This window comes from Corticium candelabrum, chromosome 2 (genome assembly GCF_963422355.1).
Source record: "Corticium candelabrum chromosome 2, ooCorCand1.1, whole genome shotgun sequence".
NCBI lineage: Eukaryota > Metazoa > Porifera > Homoscleromorpha > Homosclerophorida > Plakinidae > Corticium > Corticium candelabrum.
The window spans coordinates 4,150,146-4,177,822 of record NC_085086.1 but is presented as its reverse complement, the minus strand read 5'-3'; the positions used below and the strand labels follow the sequence as shown (position 1 = coordinate 4,177,822).

Below are 27,677 nucleotides of genomic sequence, written 5' to 3'. Positions count from 1 at the left end.
AGCTGTTCCAAAACCGACGTGATTCCTTCTAGTGCTGGCTCGCCAATGCCTAGCTGAAAGCGGCGATGAGATGTTGGTCTGCGGTAAAATTCGGTAGTCGCGGAAACTACGCCCACAAGGTCACTCCCAGATTTGTAGTATCTCTCCAAGAGTGCCAGTGCTGTAAGATAACTTTGGTGGCCGTACGGGCGTGTTGTTGTGTCTAGATAACAGACGTCCCGTTTTTGAGAATCTCAGCCTAGATATAGTGGCAGTCGCAGCGACCAGGTCATTGACAATGCGTTTCTGAATCCAATTAGCGCGTAGGCGGACACCTAGATTACACCGTTTCTTCCGTACTACGCAGAGGTCAACCTGGGACACGGTAGCGGAAGCCGCATAAACAATGCCATCATTGTACATTTGACTACCATTTATTGCGCAATGACTGTGTTTGAGGTTAGCTACTTCCCATGCGGTTGGAGAAGATCTACAGAATGATAATTAGGTGACACGAGACACCGCCGCTGTTTCTCTTCAAACGACGCAAGCAGTCGTAGAGTCCCGGATCATATCGAGCATCGTAGTTAAATTTTAGCTCGGATTCTGTTTGTTGCGATGCATCTGTTCTGTTGCTGTATTGCAAGCTCCAGGCTTGGCCAACTTCGTGGCTGAGAAACTTTGGAAACTATTGTACGATTGTTCCGACAAACCTAGCTCGTGTTTCGTTTTTAAAGTCGGACTCGAGCTACTCTATGCGGAGAAGGCTAGAAGTCTCTCACCACCGGTTGCCTCATTTGGAAGGTACTGTACTGACGTACGTCTCTTCGCCTAGTTTCGCGTAGCCAGACCGTTTCTATAGGTATCTAGAAAATTGTCTGAGGCTATTATCACAGTAACTCTTCGCCTGTTGTGTATATTCCAGGGCCGTAGGAGCCGGTGCGGCTGGTGCGGCCATGGCCGCACCACTTTTTGTAGCCTCGCCTAGCCAGACCCTTCTCTGCGCCCATGGCCGCACTTTAACGCGCACTAAATTAAAAGCCACGCCCTTTACCGTGCGTTAGGCCGTACCACTTTTTATTTGCTTCCTACGGGCCTGTATTCACTCTACTGCTGTACTTGCGCTTGTCAGATTCGCCGGCACGATGACCTAGTCTCTCTGACACCTTCGGTGAACCACTCTGCGAGGATGGAATGACAAATATCCTGGTGATTCTAGATGGTTGGTAGAAGCTTGTTGTGAACAGATAAACCAAAGTCTGGGCACTAATAAATAATAGCAATTAATAATTGATATAATATCTACTTGTTTCTTACCGAGATGGTACAGTACCCGAAGGCATACACACTAACGACAAATTACGTAGTCACAACATGACATACACACAAAAGGACGAACAAAAATCAATACTAACAATTAATTAATTAAGTATATAGCCATTAATTGGTTCTATACCATCTCGTACATATGTACTTTCCCTAGTTAGTATTTCAGTCTCAAAGTTGCTTGACCTCTCACTTCTTCAAGCCCTAGCTGTGGGCATACACTGTTTCCAGTCTCTCACTAGTCTTACTGTCCAGTACATTCTAATAAATACCAAAATCTAACCAATATTAGGAAGCTAGCTTATTGTCATACCAGGCAGGAGAAATATAGTGTCCATGTCATAAGGTCACATTTTTGCCATTAATTAGCCATTTACTTGAATTGCCTCAGTCCACAAGGGAAAGACTTTTTTTTATTGATACATGAATGTACAGCTTAAACAACTACTCATATGCTTGAAGTATGTACTCTTTATGGAACTCATTTTAGTCTTCTATTTCCTGTCATATTTTGCCTATATTAATTAATCTTGTCTTTGTTGACTGGGTTTCTCCTTGCATGTAACTTCTAGAATTATTGTACAGCATGCCCTAATGACATAGTGGCTTAATTAAGTTAAGCTTGATGAAATTAACCTTACCCAAGATTGATAATTCAAGTAATCAACCGATCTCATACTCACTATACAGTCTTTTCCATGAATGTGACGCTTTTAGCCAAGCATCAATGATTTTGGAGAATTTCAGTGCAATCAACATTTTGCTTCCTAGCACCCTTGACAAAGAAACTGAATTCGTTCACATTGTCTGTCCTACTCACTGCAGAAAGGTTGCTATAGTAGACACATACTGCAGTAGGACATACACAAGACTGCTTTGCAGGTCTGTTAAAGTCCATATTTTGCAAGTCATTGTGTATGGGGCTATTTTGCCTAGCTTAGTGTGACAATGGAAAGCCATTGATCTAGGATTACAGAACTGCATGTATGAGAGGTACAAGGGTCAGTGGGTCTTTCGGCCATTTCAAATTTCAAATTTCAAATTTTCAACTTTCAATTTTTTAATTTTTTAATTTCTAATTTTTTATATAACGTGTTTATTTTGTTAAAATTTGCATTAAATTTTCAAATTTTAACTGACCGTACAAGTTACAGTATAATGGCAGCTAGTCCTTTTCAGTGCATGCATATACCAGCACGTGGTTACAGCTACTAAATTGTTGTGACATTACCAATATGCTATCACGGTTGCACTCACGTGAGCTAAACTGACCACCCCCACGCGTGGAGGACAGCCGGGACATTTTTCGATAAGTTCTAGAGACCTCAAATTGTTAGATTCCGACAGCCGATGTTGCTACAATGCTAAATTTCAGTACGCTGATGGTCGAGACCTTTACGAAATTTCTCTCAGCGAGTTGTCCGAGGACGTCGACTTGTGGCAGCAGCAGCGACAACACGGATGAAATTTTTCTCTGAAAGTAAACTGATTTGAAGTCGGAATGCCGTATATTGCTGCCAGTTCCTCCTGAAGACAGTGCAACGGCTTCTTTAGCCTGTCAACATCTTCAGACGACAACTGTAACTCTACTAGAGCGACGCCTTTGCTATCGGACACCATCAATCATCGGATAGCTGTGCAAGAAGTAAACGAAGTAAGACTGAGCTTTGCTAAAGCCCACAGTAAAAAGAATTAGTAAAGACTGTGATTCTAGACGTGGGACTTCCAAAGGCTTGAAACGGTTATGCTAGGGCGGTAAACGTGATCCTTCTCTGCGACCCCGTTCATCGGACACCACCATCGGACACCACCATCATTCACCGGACACGACCTCCCCATGAAAACGAAAACGCAATTCTGCAACTTCGCACCTGAGATAGGTTTAAAAATGACTAGCTAACACAACAACACTATCACTGTCTCCGTTTGCTACTCTCCAGGAGAGACAGCGCACGCTCATTGAGTCGAGGTAACGCCCCTTTCGTCGGACAGTCCTTTTTCCTTTGCAGCAGCAGTCTGCAGGTACTAGTGTCATAAGAGCAGTTGTTGTGAATTTTCAGCACACCTGCTGCCAAATCTGCGTCCACGAACCATTCTAGCATTACTGCACAATGTACAGAGTAACTAGCTGGATGTGCTTGTTAGGCCAGATAAATACCTACCCTTCTTCTCTACTGATGTGTGAAACTTAGTAAATGGCTGGAGAGTTTTCAGAGACTTCTTCTTTTTTGATCCCAGGCCTATCACTGTTAGTTCGTGGCCTTTTGGTCTTCCTCTCGATATGTAGACGGCATCTTGATACCTGACATGAACAAATGTAATTGTCAATGCACCAAATACTGAGTACACTGTCTGCACTCTAGCTGATTTCATTTTTATATACTCACTCTGGAGATCTTGTTTGAATTCATTGGCTAACTTTGATTTCTCAAAGTCATTATCCTGTGATTTAGCAAGAAGAGATAATGTGATACAAACAGTCAGAGACAATTCATTTAGTTAATCCATTTTTCTCCAGTGCTACTTTAGTGGCTTAGACAGATTTATGTTTTAGATGTGTGTCTCTGTGTAGACAGATACGTGTTGCAACTAACGAACGGCAGTTAATCAGTCAGTCAGTCAGCGCACAGTGCCATTCAAGATGCTTTTCATTAGAATTGATCTCTACTATTTGCGCTTAGTTTTAACTTGTAGTTTTGCTGTGACCGTGATTCCACTGTCATCGATAATATTTTTAACTTTTGGTGTTCTGTATTTAGAAATTTGTGTCTATAAATGATTTTTGTCAGTCAGTCAGTCAGTCGGGGAACATGATCAAATAGTCGCTGTTGGAGCAGTTACCTTCATGAACTAAATCTCCATCACAAGAAAGAAGTCTTTTATCGGTACGTAGATAATGAAAGCGGACGGACATAGTTGTTTTTGACTCTGGTGCTGGCTCCAACGTTGACCTAACTCGTAAGTAACCCTAACCCTAACAGAAGGAGGTTCAGAGCTAAGCATATGCATGTTAGGTTGGCATTAGAGTACGTCCCATCCTGACTGGGTCCTTTTGAAATTAGGTATGAAACATGCCTTCAATATGGTTTAAGCAGATCTCATATCTTGGATGGAGGAAAGTCTAGTTTTTCAACGATTCTGCCTCATGTCTACCAACTGTATAAGAAGGTCAATCATCTTGTTTATCTGATGGGTAATGAAAGAAGTATCATCAAGTCTCACAACAATGGGCTCTGTCTCCTCTGTTGCCATGTACCCTATTGTTGGTGTATAGCACAACAAGCTAGGTAGAGTCAAGTGGCTGTCTATTACATGCAAATGGCACAGAAGTTATGTACACGATTTTCTCTTCTGTTTTTTTCGGGTAGAAGAACCAGAATAGGCATCAATCCTTATTTCAACATTTTGGAAAGAGGGGGAAAGGCAAAAAACAACCAGAAGAGGTCGCGTAACTCTTATATCCTCTTGGAAGACTGTAAGAGGTAAGACCTCATATCTGTGTACATCTGTTTATTTATAGTAGTATTGTATAAGTGTAGTTTATCGTATGATGGGCGTGCTATATGGCTTTATAACCCCGTTCTGAGTGCCGGTAAAGCCATATTGCCCGCTAATCATACGATAAGTTATTTATAACATGGTCACGTTACATGTAAGTATAAATGAGAGTAAGATAATAGGCAGAAAAAACTTATTGCATACTTGCTGTGCAATACGCCATATACACCACCTCAATACGTGCTTGTGACTGGTCGCACGTCACGTGACTATGGTATAACATCCAATATGGTGTGGTGAAGTAAGGGATACTTTAGAATACGTCACATGATTTTTAGACATTGTGATGAGTCAATATGGGGTGTTCTATACATGATAGAAATGTCTTGGTAGGTTCTAAACTGCCACGTACCAAATTCACTAATCACATTACCTCTAAAGGTCACATGATATATTCTAAATATTTTATAGCATGGTTGTAATGGGGTCCATATATTATATTGACACCTCAACCTCTCAGGCTTATCAACTAGATAATTGGATCTCACCTGTGGTTCTGTCAATTAGCTCACTGATAAGCTTCGAAGGCTTTGGATCAATAACAATGTACATGGATTTCCACAACTCATGCTATAATTATTACATGGTATAGTATACTGTAGCTATTCGCCCATGCCGAAATAACGCCCATGCCCGTATATATGCCCATGTGTGACAGGTCAGAGCTTTCAGCCCAAAAAAATGCCCATGCCTAACTATACGCCCATGCCTAACTATACACCCATGCCTAACTATACACCCATGCCTAACTATATGCCCATACCCAAGTATAAGCCCAGGATATGCGTGCGCAGACAAAACGAAATGGGGTCCGCAGAACATTCGTCTCCGTCTTTGTGCGTTTGATGAGCTATGTCAGTGTTGAGTAAAAGTGCTTACCACTAGACTCATGTCTTCGTTGCAATTACCAATCCTGATGCTTTTGACTGACTTCAGACCGACCACTCTGGTTTGCGTGTATAGTGTAGTTTCTGTGTGTATGCTGATGCTATATGGATACCAGTACCTTTGATCTTGCAAATGGATAATTGCAAGCATTTGTGGTATTTCTGTCATCCAGTGTTTAGATGATGACTGGCCAAACAACAGCATTTTGCAACCATGTATACGCTTGGGACAAAAATAACGCCCATGCCCTAGTATACGCTCAGAAAAAAAGCGTTTCTTTTCTATACGCCCAGGGCGTTATATTACAGGTGAATACGGTAGTATAGTAGAGTATATTACAATGCAGTACAATACAGTATGGTATAGTATGGTATGGTATGGTATGGTTTGGTATGGTATGGTATGGTTTGGTATGGTACGGTACGGTACTGTATAATCAAGACACTACTTTCCTCATAATGGCTAGAAACACTTGTAGTGATAGCATCATACTATATAGAAGGTTAGTTCAATAATTGCTATCTGTATGTCAGTCATTTGAGCAGATCAAAGGAAGAACTATAGTGATCACAGTTCACAATACCATGTCAGTGGAGTATATATTTAACTTACTTGCTGACTCTCAACCAGTCGTTCTGCTCGGGTCTCTACTACAAACAATGCATTCTTTGTTGTTATACAAGAAACAACACTGACTGTCGTATGTAATATCAGGCAGTATGCAAAAATTGAAGAACATACCTAGTTGTCTTCTGTTTGCCTTTGCAGCATTTGGTGTTGGGATGCAGGCATTCATTTCTGATTCTTGTTTCATTTTTACTGAAAGAACTGTAAGTGTCAGAACTTGTTTCCTTTAAATATTAGTATTGCGGGTGGCAAAAGAGTTTACCTTGTTGAGCTCTGTTTTTGTGTGTTTCATTTTTTGAATATTGTTGCTTTTCTTTTGTAGAGTCTGCACACATTTAGGTATTTGTCAAAACAAAACTGACACCATTTTGTCTTTATCAAAGTAAATATGTACAATGCGCATGTGTGTTTGCTCACATTTATTGGTGTATGCACACAGTTTGTATACATAATGCCACTAGGTCTTACCATTGACTAATGCAACTGTTTCTCTATTTTCCCAAGCTGTAACTAATTGTTTCAACAATTCTAATCGCTTGGTAAAGGTTAGTCCAGAGTCTTCTGAAGCTAGAGTAAATAATATATTTGTGACTCTTGAAACAAGTTTAAATTTCTGCAATTGAACCAGAGCATACTGCAGGCAATGTTGTTGAAGTTAGATCTAGCCATGTAATACAAACCTGAGAGAGTGGTTGTGCTGAGTTAACGTGTTTCAGGCAATGAGCTAGTAACAAGAGATGCAGTCGACTGATTGCTGGCAAAATCCTTTGAAAAGACTGTGCATTGACTTGAAGTAGTTTAGTGTCCACCTTTTGTCACATAATCCTTCGTCGAATAAGCTCATGCCAATGTCAGCCCTTGTGGACAGTATATGACGGCATGGGAGCCTCATTGAGAGCCATCCTAGACACTGGCATGAGGTTGCAGTTACTGTAATATTGCCTTCACTAGAGGACACATGATACTGCTGATTTTCTGCACATTTTAATGCTACTTTTGCAATCATATCCATTTGCTTTTTCACGAACTTATAGCCATAGGGAGTAAGGTACCACATACAATGCTTGCTTGCTTCATCAGAGGTTGAATGAATGCAGTGGGCACTTTCAAAACTGAAAGACTTACATTATGATCTCGTTCTGACCGTAGTACACTCAGAATTCCAAAGAACTTCTCAGTGAATGTTTCCATGGAGGAAAAACGGGGAATGACAGATTTTAATTTGGCATTTATGATTCAAGTCTATTGTATTGTTGGTCGCATTCAAGAAGTTGCCTGTGCTGTATTTCATACCCATTGTCCATTGCTTACAAATGGGATGCCACTGCTTGTTGAAGTAGTCGATTACAGCTGCAGGACGCAGGTTTTGAAACGAGGATACAATTCTGTATATTTACTTCATTTGTGGCATATGCCATTTGATGGAGAAGTCCAAACACATGGTTCTCTGACCTGATGTGATGCCCATTTTTCACAAGAAATCTCTCGTCAAAATGACCTGAGAGTGTGGTAGAGGCAAACCAAAAGGTCAGCATTTGGAAAATTTGATGCTAGTACGTCACGTTCAGTCATGTCCTTGTCTGCCATCAAAGCTCTGGTAGCTGTCCAGGACGGATTGTTTTCTTGTGATTTGATAGTGATGTTTCAGTCTCTTCAAGTAACAAAAATGCTGCTGCAGTTTCACTTTGCCCACTGCCATCTTCTATGATGATAATGTATAATGGGAACTGCAGCTCAAGAAGCTTGTAGGTGGCATCAAATAGATAATATCTCAGGGTAAGCATCAAATGCCTTTTTCATTTGGTCATCTTGAAAATGGACTCCCAATAGTTCTTTTTGGTCATTTGTCATTACATGCACACTTGAACCTACACGTGACCACCCCAAATACACATTAACAACACATTCTATAGCATTTAAACTTACATAATAACCTACCATATTGCTCTGTCAGTTCCTTGACAGTAACTTTTAAGTTGTTACGGGTACTGCCACTTTTCAGTAGTGTAGATAGATTGCTCAGGTCCTTTAAAAGAACCACTTGGCCTGTTTTGTTTGACAGTTTATCTTGAACCATCTTCTTGTTTGCTTGTAACGACAGTAACTTTTGCGCTTCTTGCTTGGCATCATTGGAAAGCTTTCTCTGTCGTGGTAGTTGCCTGAAGAGTTCCTATGAAAACAAGAAGGTGCTGTTTATCATCTCTAAAGTACTATGATACAGCCAAGTGCAATGCAATATGCCATGCCATTTAATTATTGAATACAAGGATGACAATAATTCTTACCTTGCTAATGTCATGATTATGCTGAGGGTTTATACAGTTGATGGTCAATTTCTGTTCATCTGTTGATGCTACAATTTTCACAAAACATGGGCATTCCATTTGAAAGGTTCTGCAATGTAGTGAAGTTGTACATATAAAGGTGGTGAATAGCTATTGTGACAAACAAATGAGACTTACGAGTGATTAGGGTGTTTTCCTGTACCCTGTGACTGGAAGTGCTTTCCACCATGAACACAGTTATACTGTAATTCTGAAAACTTTAAGTCAGAATTGAAGTTCTTTTAGTTGCTCGCTTAATTGTTGGCAGATTCTAGTGACCTGGATCTCCTAATGTGAAGTTGTACAAATGTTGCTCTTTTGTAACTAGAAATGCAGTGCTTTGGCTCTTCAAAGGAGGAAAATTCTTGTCCAGTTGTGAGCTGTGGAACTGTTACAGAAGAGATGTCCAAGAGAGTAGTAGACGAACTCCTTTCATTGCTATTCTCTGTACCTTCATCACATGGTGCATTTTTATGACCAAAACTGTCTTCTTCAGTTTTGCAGTCTTTCTGCTTTAGGCTAAGTGTAAGTCTGCTTGCTTGATGTTGATATGAAATTTGTTTGTTAAAAGATGATGCTGTGGGTACCAGTGCAGACTTATCGATGATGTTTGTCATGTCAATAGTCTGAGTGGATATCCAACACGCTAGCACCTTGCGTAGGTAAGGTGAATATTTACTTGCTTGCCAAAATAGAGTCAAATTCATTCAGAGCCATGTGGGGTGAGCATATACATTCCCAGACATTTGTTGGGGTAAATGCAGAAATTGCAACAAATGTAAATGCTATTATTCCACATGCCGATGAACACTTTTGAACAGGAAAGTTCAAACAATTTCGAGAACAGATGTGTTCACCATTGGGGCCAAACATCGGCTTATGCATTGCAATCGTGTGATAGAACATTTTCATTTGCTTGCTAAGAACCCTCTTCAGTTCTAAAGAAACCTGCTGTGTTTTGACTGACAGATTGATGGGAATAGGAAAATCTAAGGGATCACAATAGTAGGTAGTTTCAGCACAGACATCTATTGCAGCTACCACCCAGTGATTTCCTGTTAGCAACTTGTTGGAAGCCATGGTGGTTTGAAGTAATTGATTTACTGAAACGTTTACAATCAAGAATGCAAGACGTACGTTTTCCTTGCCTTCTGCAGCTGCTAAAACAACTTTATGCAATCGTGTTTTGTTATACTCAGAGAGAACTATGCACAGACAGTCTCTTGAACGTTCATTTAAGACATAGACAAGTTTGCAGAATGTCCTCTGTTAGCCAACGATTGCAAGTCAACATGGAAATTTGATGACTGCTTAAGTTACCACATGTCGTTGTTATGGCAGATGCTGGTTGGTTCCATAACATGTTCTTGAATAGCTGGAAACTTTGGTTTTCGAGTGGTGTCACATCCAAGAAGTCAGGAATGGTGAAATTTGTGGAAAACCAGTTTTTCTCAAGAGTGACCTAACAAACAATTAAATGGAGAAACATTAAAGAACATGTTACCCCCCTAGTGCAGAATTAGGTAGACATCTTCGCAGTGGAATTATGTTGCTAACAGGGCTACTTTTCGCAGGGTAATGTTGACAGTTGTGGCACAGTGATATTCTATTAATGTCAGTTGTTGGTACATCCAAGTATAAGAATAATTAATTGAAAACTTTACTGCAGTTTGGAGCAGTGCCGATTACGTTAGACTTAGCACCATATAGTTGCCTAATGAACTGTTTAAATGGCCATGTGTGGCTTGCTCAGCTGACAGGTTATGAAGTGTTGGCATGCAACCCTAATCCTGAAGTAATATCAATTATGAAAAGTTTTCTATTGCACTATTTCTGAATTGCATAATTGCATGGTAGAGAAGCAAAACTGATAAAACTAGTTTCTGAATCTAGAAAGTTGTGACATGATTTTAATATTGATTGATTTAATTGAAAGATTTGAATGTGTGTGATTGCATATGATCTGTCTGATAGTAGTTTGCTTCATTTATATGACTCCTCAACTTTCCTCCTAGGACCATACTTTACTCATGCTGAAGGAATTTTTGTGGTAAGCTAATTATTCTGTTCAAAGAGGGAATTGAGTCGCAAAGTATGAGGAACTAATTCACAATTTGGAAATCAATGAGTGCTTCTTTAGAGGCTTACCTAGAAGCTGTTGAATTAGGACAAGATGAATGATATATTTATTGTCAATTCTGTATCTTCGTTAGGCGAGAAAGAGGTGACTACTTTATATTTGAAGATTAGAGGTTGCTTTGTATGGTGTCTGTATAGCATATGGTAGTTTGCTTTGAGACCTGTTGCTGGTTTTTTAAAAATATATTCTGTACCTACGTTGAAGATGTATTACAATAAATGACAGAGGGCACAGAGTGGTTTGAATTACGGTATTTATTCCAAGTCAGCAGTATTGTTGGCACCAACTGGATGTGTATACCCTTATATTTACCAGATACATGTGCATGCATGTTCCTGTGAAGTTCATGTCAAGTGTATGTATGCAAGGGTCGGTACGACAAACAATGTTCTTTCTTGCATCAATCAAATTTACCTGTGAGGCGATGGATTTGGCTTCATGTATTGCTAGGAACTCTCTAATTCCATCAAGATCAAATACACCAAACAAGAATCCAGCAGCCTGGATTTCGTCTTTACAGTCACAGTCTTGATTGATCTTTCCGGCCAGTCTTCTGCACACAGACTCACTGGACATCACAGTACTGGTGTGGGGGTTGCTGAAAAGAGTGCTTCTGGGGACAGTGATGACCTGACCCTGCTCTGGACTCACACTAGGAACTTCAGTCTACCGTATTCCTGCCTGGTCAGCTCTGTGATAGACCTACGAGTGTGAAGAAGAGATGACCTAGACGTTATCATTATCGGAACCGCCCACCATGTAGTACATGCACTGTACAGCTTTAGTCAATGATTGTCTAACCTGCCCTTGATTGTCGAGCTTGAGAAATTCGCAAACATTTGGGCGCGAAAGAAACTGGCGGTGGTCAGAACACACTTGCGCGGGGGAGATTTACGCGGGTAACTTTGAAGACTGCACGTGCAGACAGTGCGCAAGCGTCGGAAAAGCAAAGCTGTCATGTGGCCAGTGTGCCGCGTCATGTGACCACTGTGCCCTACCCTTAGCCGGAGCAAGTTGGGGGTGTACCCGTAGCCACTTCGTTTTTCGAAAGATGCAGCACACTCTCACCTCTAGTTGCTATAACGACGCTATATATATGCAACAGACGTTTGCCACAAACACATGCAGCTACATTCCACATGCACCTACAAACTTCAAACTACACACTAGATACACACTAAGAAACAATAGTACAGGCGTACAGATAAAGCTACAATTGACAATATTCTGTACTAACGCAGGCATGCTGTCAATAGCAGACGCAAATTATTCAATTGCAATTGCAAAATTTGTTTTCAAGTGCTTTAGCAATTTGACAGCGTATAGCATATTTCGTTTAGTTCACTGGAAGACTATTGTGTCCACCTGAGCGATGAAAATGGACCATCATCCATCGACCTCTTTCCTTGTGATACACCCGAGTCTCTTCAGCACGTATATGCACAGGACGTTCACTCCTAGGAACGAAACCACATATGCATGTCAGCGTGTTTGCCTGCATGTACGTTCATTTTCGTCTCCTTGACTGCCACGTTGCATGCCTGCCAGCATGCATGTATACACAGCATTATGCATAGCTACTGCACGCATGCCAGTAACTCTGTCAGTTTCCATGTACATATAGTTAGCCGGCGTGTCTCTCAATGAGTCAGTGTGTATACCTGTTCTTGTCAAATATAATCCCTTGTGTTTTTGTATGCGCAAGGGTGTATACAGCAAAGGGTTTCCAGGGTGCGCGTAAATCCTTCTAAGAATCTTGGCTGTAAAATGTAACCTCAGAGTCATACACGTTGATTCCGTAGCATGCGTTTGCTATGTGTCTGGTAGTTTTTGACTGCAATTTCCACGTTCGAGTCGGTAAGCGCTAAATCAGCTATAGGTAATTATTAAAAGTCTACAGCGGTCTAGGATACGCATTGAGCCAATTAAGGTCTTACCATGATACAAGTTTACTACTCACACTTGCAAGATTCCATTAATTAACCAATTCTTTAATAAATTGTTTTATCAAACCTTGAATAACATAAATAGTTTTTAAGCATATTATAAGGACCAATTCAAATAATAAACAGTGGATTGTCTTTGCTGTTGAAAGATTGATCATGCAAAAATGTGTGACAATTTGATGCAAATACTATCTTCTCTAGAAATTTGTTGATGGCACTATCGTACAGTACGACTATCTAACCATTGGAACCATACTGATGATCTCATAAATGCACCGTGCATGTCTCTGTCTAGGTGACAACAATAAGAGCAGGTACAGAATTAACACAAAGTAAGTTAAAACTAAAAATTACATCATTTTTATTATCATTATAGCTGACTGTCTGATTATCAAAGTCATATATTAGCATAAATCAGGACTAGTAATTAATACACACTAACCACTAAAGCAGCAACTAGATCAACATTTTACAAGACAAAACCTGGCCGCCATATAAGTCACATGTAACAACCAAACAGCTGAAGAGCTAAGAGCATGTTTTTAGATTGTCCTACTAGTCTTGATTGCATTACACGTCGTTGTAATGTCACAGAAAAACACAGCCACCAGAAATTCTTGAATTCTTGGCTGTTCTTTTCCCATCTTGAACCACAAATTCATTGCATGGACCAGCTGATGCCAGCATCAATTTGCCTTTCGTCCCCATCGACTAATTAGATGTTCCAAAACTAGCATGTGGAGGAATATGACTCCAGATGTCATGCTCATAGAAAATTTGCCCCACTTTTGTTTAGCTGCAAAAAGTTTAAACCATCAAGCCTGAGAAAGAACATGACCTGCCCGTAAGTGCATGCACGAGCAATAATAATTGATCAAAACATCAAGTTAATTGTACAAGGAACCGATCCTGATGGAACTAATATCAAGAAAACAAATGTCAAGCCGACAAATTAATGTCAAGCCTAGCTGCTAGTGCCGGTTTCATGGGAAATTTGGCATCCCCTGTTTTTTGCATACCCGAGCCGTATTCATTAGAGAATTTGTCATCCCGAGTCATATTCTCTGAGGGTCTGAGGCACCCCTCTTGGCATCCCTTGGGAAATTTGGTATCCTGTAGCCATATTAAGTAGGTAAACTTTCAGTTGGTTAACAAACTACCGGTGTGTTATGGTGTCAAGTAGCGATTTCGAAATCACGGTGGTGTGTATGTGATGTTTAGATGTTTCAAGCAATCACTCTATACGGAACGTGGACAAGAGGACCCTTCTCCTGTTTTACATGGGAGACGATGGTATCCATGCAATCATTGTTCTTTCCACCATGCAGCGGCGTTAGTCTCGCGTAGCCAGCGCCTCCCCTTTTCTATTTTTGGTAACTTTGATCATGACGTTGTGTCTACTAGAGCAATATACACTACTCTACGACGTATACATGCATATGTATATATATATACATATATATATATATATATATATATATATATATATATATATATACATATATATATACATATATATATATATATATGTATATATTAGTATATATAATATATGTATATATATTAGTGGCGCGAGCACTAGAAATATGTTGAGTTGTGTTCACTATACGTTGGCGACGAGAATGGGCGAAGCCACAGCGAGTGGAACATCAACAGCCGCACCAATGCCTGTGGCAGCGTTCAGCAGGCTAGACGCCTTTGATGCGAGGTCCGACGAGTGGCCGCAAGGCGAGAAACGAATGGTGTGCTATTTCGAAGCCAACGGCATCACGAATGACTTCGGAATTAAGGCAATTTTTGAAACAGAAAGAGAAAGTGGAATAAGAGCTGTTCAGGCTATTAGCAGCAGCTATTATTAGCCCAGTAAAATTTTCAGATTTGGCCACACCAATCGTTCCAGTGGTGAAGTCCAATGGAACAGTAAGGATTTGTGGAGATTACAAGACAACGGTAAACCCTATATTGAAAGTTGACCAACACCCATAGCCGGACATAGATGACTTGCTGTCACAGTTAGCAGGAGGGGTAGCATTCTCAAAACTAGACCTGAGCTGAGCATACCACCAGTTACGTCTGGAGGAACAGTCCAGTCCCAAGAACTGACAACTATTAACACGCATAAAGGACTGCTTTGCTACCACCGGTCACAGTTTGGAATAGCCTCAGCACCAGCCATATTTTAGAGGATCATGGAAGGCTTGTTAAAAGACATGTCGGGCGTTGAGATAACGGGAAAGAGTCAGACTGAGCACTTGGAGAACTTAGGAGAAGTTTTGAAGAGACTAAGAGAAACTGAGTTGAGATTACAACAATAAAGACAAGTGTCAGTTCATGAAGGATTCTGTGGTGTATCTAGGACACCTTACGGAGAAAAAAGGTGATGACCATTCGAGATGCACCGATACCACGAGGAGTATCAGAGTTGAAGGCATACCTTAGAATGCTGACCTACAACAACTAGTAAGTTCCTTCTTGATCGAGCGACAGTATTGGCACCGCTGCATACCCTTTCACAGAAGGGAGCAACATGGAAATAGTTACAGGACGAAGACAAGGCTTTCCAGGAATCGAAAAGGTTGTTGACATCTTCTCACTACAATACCAAGTTACCACTGTTGCTGGCATGTGATGGCTCACTTTTTGGACTAGGTGCCGTTTTCTCGCACAGGCTTGAAAATTGGAATGAACATCCCATTGCCTTTGCATCGAGATCGCTGTCCGCAGCTGAAAACAGTTATTCACAGGTCGACCGTAAGGAGGCTGCAATCGTGTTTGGAATTTCACCGTTATATCAATGGCCAAAACATTAAACTTTTGTCTGATCACCAACAACTGAAGAGACTGCTTGGTGAAGGACGAAGCATTCTAGTGACGGTTTCAGCACGAATTCAACAGTGAGCGCTATTATTGGCGGGATATCAGTATACCTTTCGCTACAAAGCAGGGAAAACGCACAACAATGCTGACGCAATACGCCGAGTGCCTCTACCGGATCTACCACATCATACATGCCAGCCAGAAGCAATGCTACACGTTTTGGAACAGTTGGAGAAACTTCCAGTTAGTGTTACACAGATTGCATGGTGGACCACCAACGACCCAGTTCTGTTTCAAGTGCGAACATGGGTTAGAGAAGTCTGGCTACAAAAAGTAGCAGAAGAAGTACGACCATACAAGATAAGGGGTCACAAACTGTCTTTGGAGGCTGACTGTGTAGTTTGGAAAACTACGATTGTGATTGTGATACCGCTTGCGGGCCGCACATGGATCTTATCAGAGCTTTATGAGCCCCATCCTGGAACTGCTAGGATGAAAGAATTGGCACGGGGTGTGGTCTGGTGGCCAAGCATTGACACAGAGGTAGAACAGCTGGTCAAGAAATGTGAAAAAAGCGCCCAAACCCTCCTTCAGCGCCATTACACCAATGGAAGTGGCCAAAAACATGGTCAAGAGTACACGTGGACTATGCAGGACCGTTCCTAGGGTCAATGTTCCTAGTAATAATGGATGCAGACTCGAAGCGGATTGAGGTTTACAACACATGGCAGGCATCTACAGGCTTGGTGACGGTACGCAAACTGACACAAGGTTTTGTTCACCACGGACTCCCAGACGCGGTAGTCTCGAATATCGGGCCCTGTTTCACCAGCAGTGTGTTTTCAGAGTTCATGAGGTAGAATGGCATCCAACATATCAAAGTTGCATCATATCACCCAGCCTCCAATAGTTTGGCAGAACGTGCCGTCCAGACACTTTAGGCTGCACTGAAGAAAATGATAGTGGGTTCTTTGGGGGAGCGAATTTGTCTTTTTTTGTTTGCATACCGAACAAACACCACATACCACCACAGGAGTATCTCCAGCCGAACTCTTGATGGGACGGAAATTCAAGACTCGCCTAGACTTCGTCAGGCCAGGGTTAGAGGAATGCGTGATAGACAGGCAGGCCAGGCAAAAGGTAGGCCATGATCGAACGGGACAGAATTTACAAGCGGGAGACACCATTTATAGTGGAGGCGACAAGGCCATTGTCATTCAGATGTCAATTGGCAGACAGGAGGATAGTAGGTAAGCACCAAGATCAAATCCGGCACAGAAAACTGCCAACTGCTGAGCAAAAGCAAGAGGCCAAAGTAGGAACCCTTGAGCAAGGAACCGGGTCAGAGAAATAGGATGTAAAAGCACCACCACCTCCAGATTCCAATAAACAACCACAACCGGAAACCATTCAACCAGATGACTAACCAACAGGAACAGCTGGAGAAGTACAACTGAGACAATCAAACAGAGTGATCAGACCGTCAGACAGACTGGACTTGTAGTAGTGAGTAGTGACTATAGTTGGGAGAAGGAATGTAGTAGATTAGAGAGACAGGTTGCACAGTAACTTAATCCGGGATAGAGCAGTGTTCCCGGATGTGGTAGATTAGTGGCGCGAGCACTAGAAATATATGTTGGGCAATGCAGCTGAGTTGAGGGAACAAGGAAGATGAATTTAAAGAAGTCAAACAATAAAAATGGAGAAAACAACTATCTGTTGTCTTACAGTCTAGCAACCCTCGTGTAAGTTGGCCAAGTTGTCGATATCTATAATATATATTCAGCTTTGATGACACTCTACATGACAAGATAGTTGTATTTTAGTAGGAATGGCTACACAAACCAGCAAAAAGCAAACAAACAAGTGTGAATGGTTCAATCAATACTGTATCATATTAAGGGTGCCATGACTAACTCATCATTGGAGAAAATTGTAACACAGCGTGAGGTAATCATGGCACCCTCAATTTGGTACAGTATTGATCTATATCCACACTTGTTTGTTTGCATTTTACTGGTTTGTGTAGACATTCCTACTAAAATGCATTTATAATGTTTTGTATCTCATTCACTCACTTTTTGCATAAAGAATTTTATCTAAATTAGCAGGACCCATAGGAAGGCGTACCAGTCTAAGGATTTCTAGGAAATATAACTATCTATCAAATAAATCTAGGAAATATAGCTATCTATCAAATAAATTACATACATTGTAATGACAGATTGTGTTACTTAACTTAGTTAGGCTTGACTGTTTGTTTTGATCATAATTCTGGAGTAGGTGTTGACAGGATTCTGGAACAAACGATTTTTCTAGAGACTCATAAGACTCGCAACGTCTCCGCATTGCCATTTTTAGATAAATTTATTTAAAGAGGTGCTAACTATAGCTGACAATGTCGACACAATGTACAAGCCAATTTCTCGTTCGAAGATTCTCTATACTATTCGCTGCAACTATAATTCCTTCGATACTAGTCAAAAGGCTCTTCATAGTCGTCGGGCATTTACAAAACGTCTACAGTCAACATTAGCACAATTCATCGCAGTTCTCGCCTATATTGCACTCGCATCAAGCAAACTCGAGTGTCCGATACTAGACAACAAGACAGTGGAACAAGACCGCTCCTCTTCTTCAGCTTCCTGAAGAGCAACGTGCAAATTTGCCGATCTGTTGTTATCACTGCCAGTAGAAGAGACATGTACCTATTATTTCAAGGTGCAGACAGTGAACTGTGGTACCGTTGAGAGCAAAATCCGGCGGCTGTTCGAAATTTGATGGGCGTGTCCAATATATAAAAAAGTAGAGGGAGTTCTATTTTGTTACCGTAAACGGCAATACGCCAAGTGATCAAGCTTAAATCTAGCACGTCTTGTTACCGTGTCACTACTCTCTATACATTCATGCCCTAGCTACAAGAAATCTTGGTCTGGTTTTCGTACGCGAGTGTCCGATAATTATTGATGTAAGACTCTACCTGTACTATATATTTCAAAAATAACTCTCTTACTTGTCAATAAACTGCGTCAGCCGTACGTAAGCAATCATTGCGCCCTGGTCACCCAACATCATAACTTTCGGATGCAAAATGTAATTTCGTATCTTGGCTGGTCGTTTTACTAAAACATTCGCTCTCATAATATACAAAATCAGACAAAGACAATAAATAGACCTACCATGGTCGAAAAGAAACTGATGCAACTCCATCCCAGATACTAGCTCACCACAAGTCTCGTTCTCAAAACACGAAACATCCATGACAACCATCTCCCTGTGAAGAAGAAAATGATATCTTTCTACACATTGCAGCAATAATAGCTATAATGGCAGGCACTGTGGCATCGAAGTTTTCCCTTAATTAAATTAATTATAACGCAAATAGTCACGGTCTTCTAACTCTTGACCACGCCTTTTGAAAGTTGAACGTTGAAAGTTGAAAGTATCCTCTTTTTCTTTACAAAACAAATGCATACCCATACAACTGACATGAAGTACAATATTTTGAGTGCACGTGCAGCAGTAACTAGCAGTAGACCGCGGCCCCGTTCCTCGGACACCATCATATTCCGGACATGAGATCTCGGTTATCCATTATTGAACGTAGTCCCCACCACATCCTAAATTATGTAGGTATCCAAGTTGTAATTGAGCACACCAAAAGAGAGCATTGTACCTCTTCTCTGCTTAGAGTGAGATTGAAACTGTGAGAACTTGCATATCCCGTTCATCGGACAAATGCATCGTTTCCCCGACAGTGCGATTTTTTGGGGCTGAGTTAGGGTGAGCGTGGGTGTGGGCAGGTAGGCGTTCCGCACGACAACTAAACCCACCAAGGCGATCGCGACGTCTAATTAGAATGCATCGCTTACAGTTACAACAGTTTCTTACAGATATACACATAATTCGGCACCGATTTATGGCTACATTGAGATGGGACCCCATATCGGGACCACACGACGGTGATCGCTGTAAAATGAGCCTCGACCAATATTAGTGACAACCACAGACATTATCAAGACTACGGTGTAGCGAATTGAAAGTTTTTCAAAAGGGCTCACAGTTTTGAACGTCGTCTAGCTACAGCTGCTTTCTCTATAGCTACAGATCGAATTCAAGTAAATTGGACGGCAGGTAATGTGATCCTTAATAAATATAATCTTTGTATTTTTAAAATATATTTTCGGTCAGTTTTAGTATTACTTAGCTAAATTCAACTGTACATCGACAGGGGCGTAGCTCAAGGGTTTCCAGAGGGGTTTCCAAATCTTACGAGCTTGATATCTGTAGTGAATATGATAATAGCATAAACGTTTCACACAACTTCAAAATTGTAAACTAAGTCATTTAGCTGTCTAGCTCAGTGTCCCACGTGTCTTCTGGTGAATCAGTATCCAGTACAAAAGTGTTAGCTAGTTCACTGTCTGAGTATGGCTCTCCAAAGTTTGGGAGAATAATCTTTCTCGGGTTCCTGGCAGAAAATAAGCGGATCACGTCCAAGTGTGACAACTTCCTGTTGTAATGGACATGCAGCATGACAAGTCCGTTGAATCGGATCTGCGACATGGATGCCCGGAGAGATGTCTTGACGCGATTGAGAGCACTTATAGACCGCTCGCACTCACAGGACGTCACAGGCCAGGTGCAGACAAGGCGCAATAGCCTCGACACAGTTGGAATTAGTGGATTACCCATTGCCAAACGCAACGCTTCTGCTACAGTAGCGGGGTGCTCTGAAATGGGCAGTGATTTCAGTATGGCAATCCACAAGTCAATTTCTGCAGACAGCGCATCCAAGTTCGGACTCGCAGTAGGAAAATCACTTTGATATGCCTTTCCAAATTCAAGAATATCTGCTTTGGCTGAAGCATCACGTAGCAAAATCGTCGGCATAAATGACATTCCTTTCATAGCTAGTTGTTGAAGGTTTCCAAACCGGATATTCATTTGCGAAATAATGTCATCTAGTAGCGGTATACTCACGTTCAGGCGATAGTAGTCAACTGGCGTTTGCGCTGGAATGTTCCCACGGTACGTCTGCCTACTGCAATATCTTGGGAGACTCTCTTGCACTCCAGTCTTCAGACACAAAGCCTGAACGTCTGTCCACCATTCACCATGCCTGTCGTTGATGTTGTCCCGCATATCTTGAAGAACGGAGATGACTCTAGCGACGTGTTTGTAAGCCTTTGCAACATCTGTGGCTTTCTCTTGGAGACTTGATGTTAGGCTTTGAATTGCAGCCATCAATTTTGATGTTATCACAAATGTTGCAAGAAATCGGAACTGGGTTAGGTTATTGTGGAGAGATGTAGCAGAGGAGGAGCTAGTAGCGTTCCATGTAACTGTTCCACCCCTGTTTCTGCTGATTGTCTCCAACGTCGTTAAAACAGCTGGATAAAGCTCAGCAAACACGACAAGGGCTTCATGTCGCGCTACCCACCTTGTTTTGCACAAATCAACCAACTTTTTCTTTGAGTCGCCACCCTCTCCTTGACGCCATTCATGAACTATCTCAGCCATAGCATGAGCACGCTTTGGTGAATATTTGAAAAAGATGTTGACGTCGAACAATGATGACCACATAGACTGGATGAAAGGCAGTTTGCTTAGCCTTATTATACACAGGTTGAGACAATGTGCACTGCAATGGAGGTACAGCGCTTTTGGGCATTCTGCAGTTACTCTGCTTGCACAACCCTGCAAAGGTCCAGCCATATTCCCTGCACCGTCGTAGCCTTGTCCACGAAGCTTCTCTTTTGGCTGCAAGCCCATTTCCGTCATTGTGGTCAGTAGCAGATTAGCTAAAGCTAGCCCGGTGGTGCCATCAGAGCAACAGAGAAATTCAGCCAACTCTTCACGAATGAGTCCAGACTCATCGACGAAACGAAGAACCAGGGGCAACTGTTCTTGGTTGCTGGCATCAGCAGATTCGTCTGCACACACTGAGAAAAATGGTGCTTTTCTGACATCTCTCAATATGTCTTCTTGTATAACCTTCCCACAGCACTCAATCAACTCGTTCTGTATTGTTGGGCTCAGGTAAGACGCACGTAGTCCTCGAGCAGACTGAGACATATGGAAGTCCCTCAACAAGTGTTCATCACCTGCGTCCACACGAAAACGCAATAGAGCTAGAAAGTTTCCAGGATTACATGCTAACTGTTCGTTGGGGTCCCAAGTAAATCCTTTCTCTCTGTGGCCACGCAAAGAAATGTTCTGGCGTCCACAAAACTCTACAGTCTTGATCAAGGCACAAAGCTTGGCTATATTTTCCTGTTTTTGCTTACTCCCTTGGTCTACGACAAGCTGAAGAATATTTGCCTGACCATGTCTCCTGGTTGCAATGAAATGGCTGGCCCTGGTACAGCAGACCTTATGACATTCCTGTTGGTCATGCTTTCTAAGGGTCTCAGACGCTTTGGTGAACTTTACCATTGCTTGTTTGCAGAGCTGGCCTGTTGATTGATCAGTGCTGAAAAGTGCACAAGGTAGACAATATCCACCATTTTGGCTTGGAGAATAAACTAGCCAGTTATACTTTTCAAGCCATTGTAATTGAAAATAGCGCTTGGTATCTCGCCCACTCTTCTTCTCTTGCCGAGGAGGAAACGGAAAGTGGCTGTCTGGAACAAAATGACCCAACAGCAAGGAGAGCTTTGTATCATCCTGCAGTTTGTTTGGATCTACCAGTTCTCCAACATCGTTTCCTACGACATCATACGATACACTATTTATTACTGTACAGCCGCCGACTGCAGTACACTCACTAATCGCTCTGCAGGCTTCAGCAGGATCACGTTCATCCCCATTGACAAATGCAAGCACTTCAACACGATCGCTTACATGATCCCCGCTGCCACCAGATCCAGTGACTTCTATACTGAGGTCTGCAGTTTCATATGCTTCACTTGTCATTGGGTTCAGTTCCAAATTGATGGAATGCGACGATGCCCGCTCAGAATCTACACTCTCTTGAGTGGGGTCCCCGCCTCGAGATCTCTTTCTAGCAGCTTCAAAGAGAGCACTGATGGTCAGTTGGTCTTTAGAACGCCTCTTCATTGTCCACAGTCACTTTCGGAAATTCCCTCTCTTCACGTGTCAGGAGACTAGGAAAGGTGCCCGCCACGTGCAAAGTTGGAACACTAGCGCGCGTTAGGCGTGCCTTGACGTCCCTGCCGGTCACGGAGCGTATGTAGGGTGTACAGTACACCACAGGAATCACTGCCGAATCTATATCAAAAACTGTACGGGAGAAGGTGTGACGTAAGACAATGAGTTGATATTAGACGGCTGTTGCTTGGGGGGTTTCCAGACCCCCTGGAAACCTCTTGAGCTACGCTACTGCATCGACATGCAGTGTGTACGTACATGCAAGAGCCCCTTAGGCTCAGGTTCGATACTGCAATGACTATACTTGCTATACTCTAAACTTTCAACAGTCACTCTATCGTGTTAGTCTCGCGTAGCCAGCCCCTCCCCTTTTCTATTTTCGGTAGGCCTACCAAAAATGGAAAAGGGGAGGGGTAGGCTACGAGAGACTACTATCATGTCACTAGGTACGTCATACTTACTGTACTTCATACTTCACACTTGCTGGACAGAACTGACACTCCGGAGAAAGAGGCAATTGTATGTTAGTTCCTTGCCCAAGGGAATTTATGTATGTGGCCCTCTCGCACTCAAACTCTGACCCGAAGGTCCCGGATGTTGCCAATCTCCAACTGCACACTCTAACCAATTGAGCCACATACATACATTTTTTGCTACAAGAGCCCTTAGGGCCCAGGTTATGTACAACATTAGAAAAATTATCTGCAGCACAATATCACAGTTTCTAGTTGCAATCTATATACCTAAGTGCTCTTTTGTGATTGTCAGCGAGTTGTTGTAGTCTCTTGTCGGTTGCAATACTCGTAACCTGTAATGTCTTGTGTGTCACTCTGATCTTGATTTGTGCTTTTTCCACTGTAGTATGCATAAGTGTGCTATTTGCTTTGGATCTTTCTCTCCTCTATTTTTCCAGTAAACTGTCATGAGACGGCAAAAGAGATGTCTCCATTCTTGAGGTATCTCTCTCTGAATGAAAGATACCACCGCTGGAGTTGCAGGGTCTCCCGGCCAGGTTCCTCTTGGTACTTCATTTTTTAGACACTCGACAGTTTTCTTCCATGTGGCGCAATTTCCGAAGACATGGTCCATTGTGTCTGTTTCCTCTTCACAGGCAGGACATCCACTCTCTCGTGTTAGGTTCCACCTTGCCAGTCTTTGTTGGGTAGGGAGTACTCTGTAATAAATTTTCCATAGTATGTATGTCTCTATCCCACGCTGCTGGTAATGTTTGTGCTATTTCCTTTACTGTTGTCCATACGTGCTTCCAGTCCCTGCTGCACATTCGAAGATGGTAAATGGATTCCCATCGTGTTTCACTCGTTGGTCTTTCTATATTTTTTTCCACCAAGCGTCGGTATAGATGATTTGTTGTTATGTCTCGAACGTAGAGTGGTTTTTCTCCTTTCATCATACACATTTGATTATATATTTGCTGATGTGGACTTGGGTGTAATGCCTGTGCCGGTGGTAACTTCTGCCATTCAATCGAAATAAGGTGATAAATGATGGGATGTAATTGAAAAGATAAAGTCCTAGGACTCGGTCGGCAGGCGTATATGTCTCTCACACACGTGTATCCAGCCTATGCCATGGATGCGTAGCACATGCCTTTTCCTAGCCTGTTCTTTGTAGACAGCATGGGATTTCCCCACAATGGTTCATTCAGATGTTCTTCGTACGTCTTTGGCTGTTGAAAGTTCCTTCTTCCTTCTGCTATTCGCCAGTCATTGTGTAGTTGTCTGTAAAATGATGGTAGTTGCGTTAGAGCTCTGGCAGGTGGTTCATAGTCTGGCATACAAAAAACATTTAACTCCATTTTGTATATTCCAGAAAGCTTTGATAACCAATGTATCGCATAAGGTTTTATCATTGATGAACTCTGTGGATCTAGTATCTTTTTGAACCAACTGCATCGAATAGCTGTCATTTTTGCCTCAATATGAGGAAATGACAATCCTCCTGAGTCAATCGCACTAACACAGACTGATCGCTTGACCAGGGGTGCTGAATTTCTCCACAAATATTTCCATATCATTTTCTCTAAATCTTTTTGTATGACTTTCGGCATTGTCAATATTCTGGCGAGATACCACACTTTGGCTAACGCAAATTGTTTTACCACTACTGCTATACCATGGTATGACAGCTGTCTTTGTGAGAACCTACCCAAGGTAGCTTGTACTTTGTCAAGCTGTAAATTCCAGTTTGCGTGAACCATTGCTCTCCATAAACTCTATGCCAAATATCTTTATTGATTTTGTTGTCCATTTAATGTCGAGTGGTGAATCTTGTCTGCTTTTCCACCCTGAAATCCACAACCCGTTTGTTCTATTCCGATTGAGTTTTGAACCACTGGCTACTTCAAATTTCTCTAACTCTTCATTTAGTGCTGTAAAACTGTCATTTGTGGTAATGAAGACATTCACGTCGTCTGCGTATGCTGACACTTTGAAAGATTGGGAAGATTTGTTATGCGGTTCAGGCATGGGAGCTCCCTTGATTCTTTTGTTCTGTTGTATTGCTTGCAATAATGGTTCTAAAGATAATACATACAACATCGGGGAAAGAGGACACCCTTGGCACACACCCCTCGTCTGAGATATTCTTCGTGTTTGCCATCCATTCACTTGAATGTGGCTCCCTATTTCATTGTACAATGTTTTTATCCAATGACGGAAATTGGGACCAAAATGAAAGGCTTCGAGTGTGGTTTGTAAATATCCGTGATCCACTCTATCAAACGCCTTCTCTTGGTCTAGTGAGACTATTCCGAGAGAAATATTGTTCTGTTTACAGTATGTGATGACATCTCGCGTCACCATGCAGTTTGCGTGAATGCTTCTCTGTGGAATGGAGCAGGTCTGCATCTCATCGATCACTAGTCCCATTGCTCTCTTTAATCTGTTTGCCAACAACTTTGACAAGATTTTATAATCTGTATTAAGCAGTGTAATTGGTCTCCAGTTTTGTAAACGATTTCTCTGACCCTTCTTGTATATCAATTTGATGTGTCCCGTTGATTGTGTGTATGAAAGTTGTCCTTTCAAGTACACTTCATCGATGACTTATAAGAAATCGTCACCCAAAACATTCCAAAAGCGTTTATAGAAAGAACTCTACAGGAAGACCATCTGTTTCTGGAGCTTTACATGGTTTAAGTTGTTTCATTGCCTCCGTGAGCTCTGTCATGTCTATCGGCTCTTCGCATTGTAATCTTTCTGTTTCTGGAACTTTCGTTCTAACGTTTCGTATAAACTGTTTTTGTACACTCTCATTTGTTGGCGATGCTGCAAATAACGCTTCGTAGTAGATCGCTGTTTGTACTAAAATCTGTTCTTTGTTGCTGGCTATCTCACCATTTTCTGTTTCAATGTCCTTGATTAGTCTTTGTCTTCCTTGTATTGTCTCTAATTCCTTAAAATATCGTGTCGACATTTCTCCGCTTTCAATCCACACTGTTCTTGCTCTTGTTTGTTGTCCTTTCTGTCGTTCTCTGTCTAGGGTCTTCAAGCGTGTCTGAAGAGCTAACAATTTGTTCCTTGTTGCTCTTTCTGTGTCTCCTTCCTGGATTTGTCTTAGCGTTTGGTGATGCATTTTCTCCAGTTTGGTCCATTGCTGTCGGTTTTGTTTTGCTTTGTTGATGCCATACTTCTGAGGCAAGTATTTTTCCTATATCCCACCATTCTCTTTGTGTCTCAAAACGTTGTTTCTGGGTTCTCCAGTGTTGCCACAGCCACTCTATTTGCTGTGTGTATGCTGAGTCTTTGAGATGATTGACATTGAATTTCCACATTCCCCTTCCCCGCTTGTGTTCATGTTCAGTCTGTAGTAAGCACGATACCGAAGAATGGTCACTGTAGATTGTCGGTGTTGTTTGTATATCTGACGCTCTATGTTTGAATGAATTAGATACCAAGATCATATCTATTCTCTCAGCTACGTTATGCCCCTGGCTCTGCCACGTGTGTGTTTTACCTTCAGGGTGAAGAAGTCTGTAAACATCAATAAGATTGGTTTGAGTCATAAATCGCTGTAAAGATCTTGTGGGTGCCTTCCTGGAATTAGTAGTCGCTTGGGAACGTTTGTCTAATGCGAGATCTGCTACCGTGTTAAAGTCTCCGCACACAATGTTGTTTTGTTCTCATTCCAATGTGTCGCAAAGTTCGTCAAAGTAGCGCATCCTCTCAGTTAGTATGTTTGATGCATAGACATTGGTCAAATAGAAATGATGAAATTCTGTTTTAAATAGTATGGTTTGATGACGTTCACTTTATGACACTACTGACGTCGTCATGTCTGGACTCTGTCGTAATAAGATTGCCAGTCCCTTACTATGATTTGTGCCATACGAATGATACTGTATTGCACCTAAGCAGTGATTAGAAAACTCCTGACGTTCATTTTCATTTGAAATATACGTTTCTTGTAAACATAATATGTCTATCCGTTGTGAATTAAACCAAGATATCAGACTTTTGCATTTCTGCTCATCATGTAGTCCACTGACATTTAACGTTGCAATTTTTAACGCCATAACTTATTTAAGGATTGGTAATACCTCATAATGTAAATAAACCAAATACCATATAAAGAAAAGGAATGTAGTCACATCTGTAACACTGGAACTGAGGTTGTGGGTGACGAAAAAACATGTCTAGTCGTTCTGCCACGTTGTTATGTGGGTGAGTCCAGGTGAATCCTGAGGTAGTAGGATTTCTTTCACAATATATATCCACTAAATCCAAGTCTCTGATAAAGCTGTGAATCGCATTATGACTCGCTATGCGTGGTATTGCCGGAGAGAGAGAGAAATACGATCAACACAAGGATTCAATACACAATTGAAGTCTCCACATACCAAGTTTTTTGGATATAAAGACAATAATTTTGACATAGATGACAGAAACTCGGTTTGCTCAAGACATTGAACAGGAGCATAAACAGCTGTCAGATAGAAAG

The 27,677-nt window shown here is 41.7% G+C and overlaps 3 protein-coding genes and 1 long non-coding RNA gene across 5 annotated transcripts; 1 reads left to right on the top strand and 3 right to left on the bottom strand.

Moving 5' to 3' along the window:
• Nucleotides 1-2,613: 2,613 nt before the first annotated feature.
• On the top strand, nucleotides 2,614-11,078 carry LOC134198164 (uncharacterized). Of its 2 annotated transcripts, XR_009972795.1 has the most exons (6): nucleotides 2,614-2,959; nucleotides 3,020-4,190; nucleotides 4,368-4,592; nucleotides 4,674-4,787; nucleotides 10,718-10,794; nucleotides 10,843-11,078. It is a non-coding gene; the product is annotated as an uncharacterized LOC134198164 (long non-coding RNA). The 2 variants fall into 2 exon arrangements; XR_009972794.1 differs by having other exon boundaries at nucleotides 3,020-4,592.
• Nucleotides 11,079-11,896: 818 nt separating this feature from the next.
• Nucleotides 11,897-19,153, bottom strand: LOC134176101 (calcium/calmodulin-dependent protein kinase type II subunit delta-like). The gene is made up of 3 exons (XM_062642777.1): nucleotides 18,785-19,153; nucleotides 18,619-18,727; nucleotides 11,897-12,299 (listed from the first exon to the last, which is right to left on the bottom strand). The coding sequence occupies exons 1-3, from the start codon at nucleotides 18,873-18,875 to the stop codon at nucleotides 12,179-12,181; spliced, it is 321 nt and encodes a 106-aa protein (XP_062498761.1). The 5' UTR covers nucleotides 18,876-19,153; the 3' UTR covers nucleotides 11,897-12,178.
• A 692-nt stretch (nucleotides 19,154-19,845) lies between these two features.
• On the bottom strand, nucleotides 19,846-21,149 carry LOC134176260 (uncharacterized). Its single transcript, XM_062642938.1, has one exon. It carries the CDS (start codon nucleotides 21,126-21,128, stop codon nucleotides 19,953-19,955), a length of 1,176 nt encoding a protein of 391 aa, XP_062498922.1. The 5' UTR covers nucleotides 21,129-21,149; the 3' UTR covers nucleotides 19,846-19,952.
• A 2,032-nt stretch (nucleotides 21,150-23,181) lies between these two features.
• On the bottom strand, nucleotides 23,182-25,501 carry LOC134198502 (uncharacterized). The gene has a single exon (XM_062667914.1). The coding sequence runs from the start codon at nucleotides 24,934-24,936 to the stop codon at nucleotides 24,301-24,303; it is 636 nt and encodes a 211-aa protein (XP_062523898.1). The 5' UTR covers nucleotides 24,937-25,501; the 3' UTR covers nucleotides 23,182-24,300.
• Nucleotides 25,502-27,677: the final 2,176 nt, after the last annotated feature.

Bases quoted from the DNA above. Each gene is read 5' to 3' on its own strand.
- LOC134176260 (XM_062642938.1), bottom strand. From the start codon at position 21,128: ATGGCTGAGATAGTTCATGAATGGCGTCAAGGAGAGGGTGGCGACTCA.
- LOC134176101 (XM_062642777.1), bottom strand. From the start codon at position 18,875: ATGGTTGTCATGGATGTTTCGTGTTTTGAGAACGAGACTTGTGGTGAG. The intron at 18,728-18,784 runs GTAGGTCTATTT...CGAATGTTTTAG, and splicing joins TCAGTTTCTTTTCGACCATG to TAAAACGACCAGCCAAGATA. The intron at 12,300-18,618 runs GTAAGAGAGTTA...TTTCGTTCCTAG, and splicing joins CTGACGCAGTTTATTGACAA to GAGTGAACGTCCTGTGCATA.
- LOC134198502 (XM_062667914.1), bottom strand. From the start codon at position 24,936: ATGGTTCACGCAAACTGGAATTTACAGCTTGACAAAGTACAAGCTACC.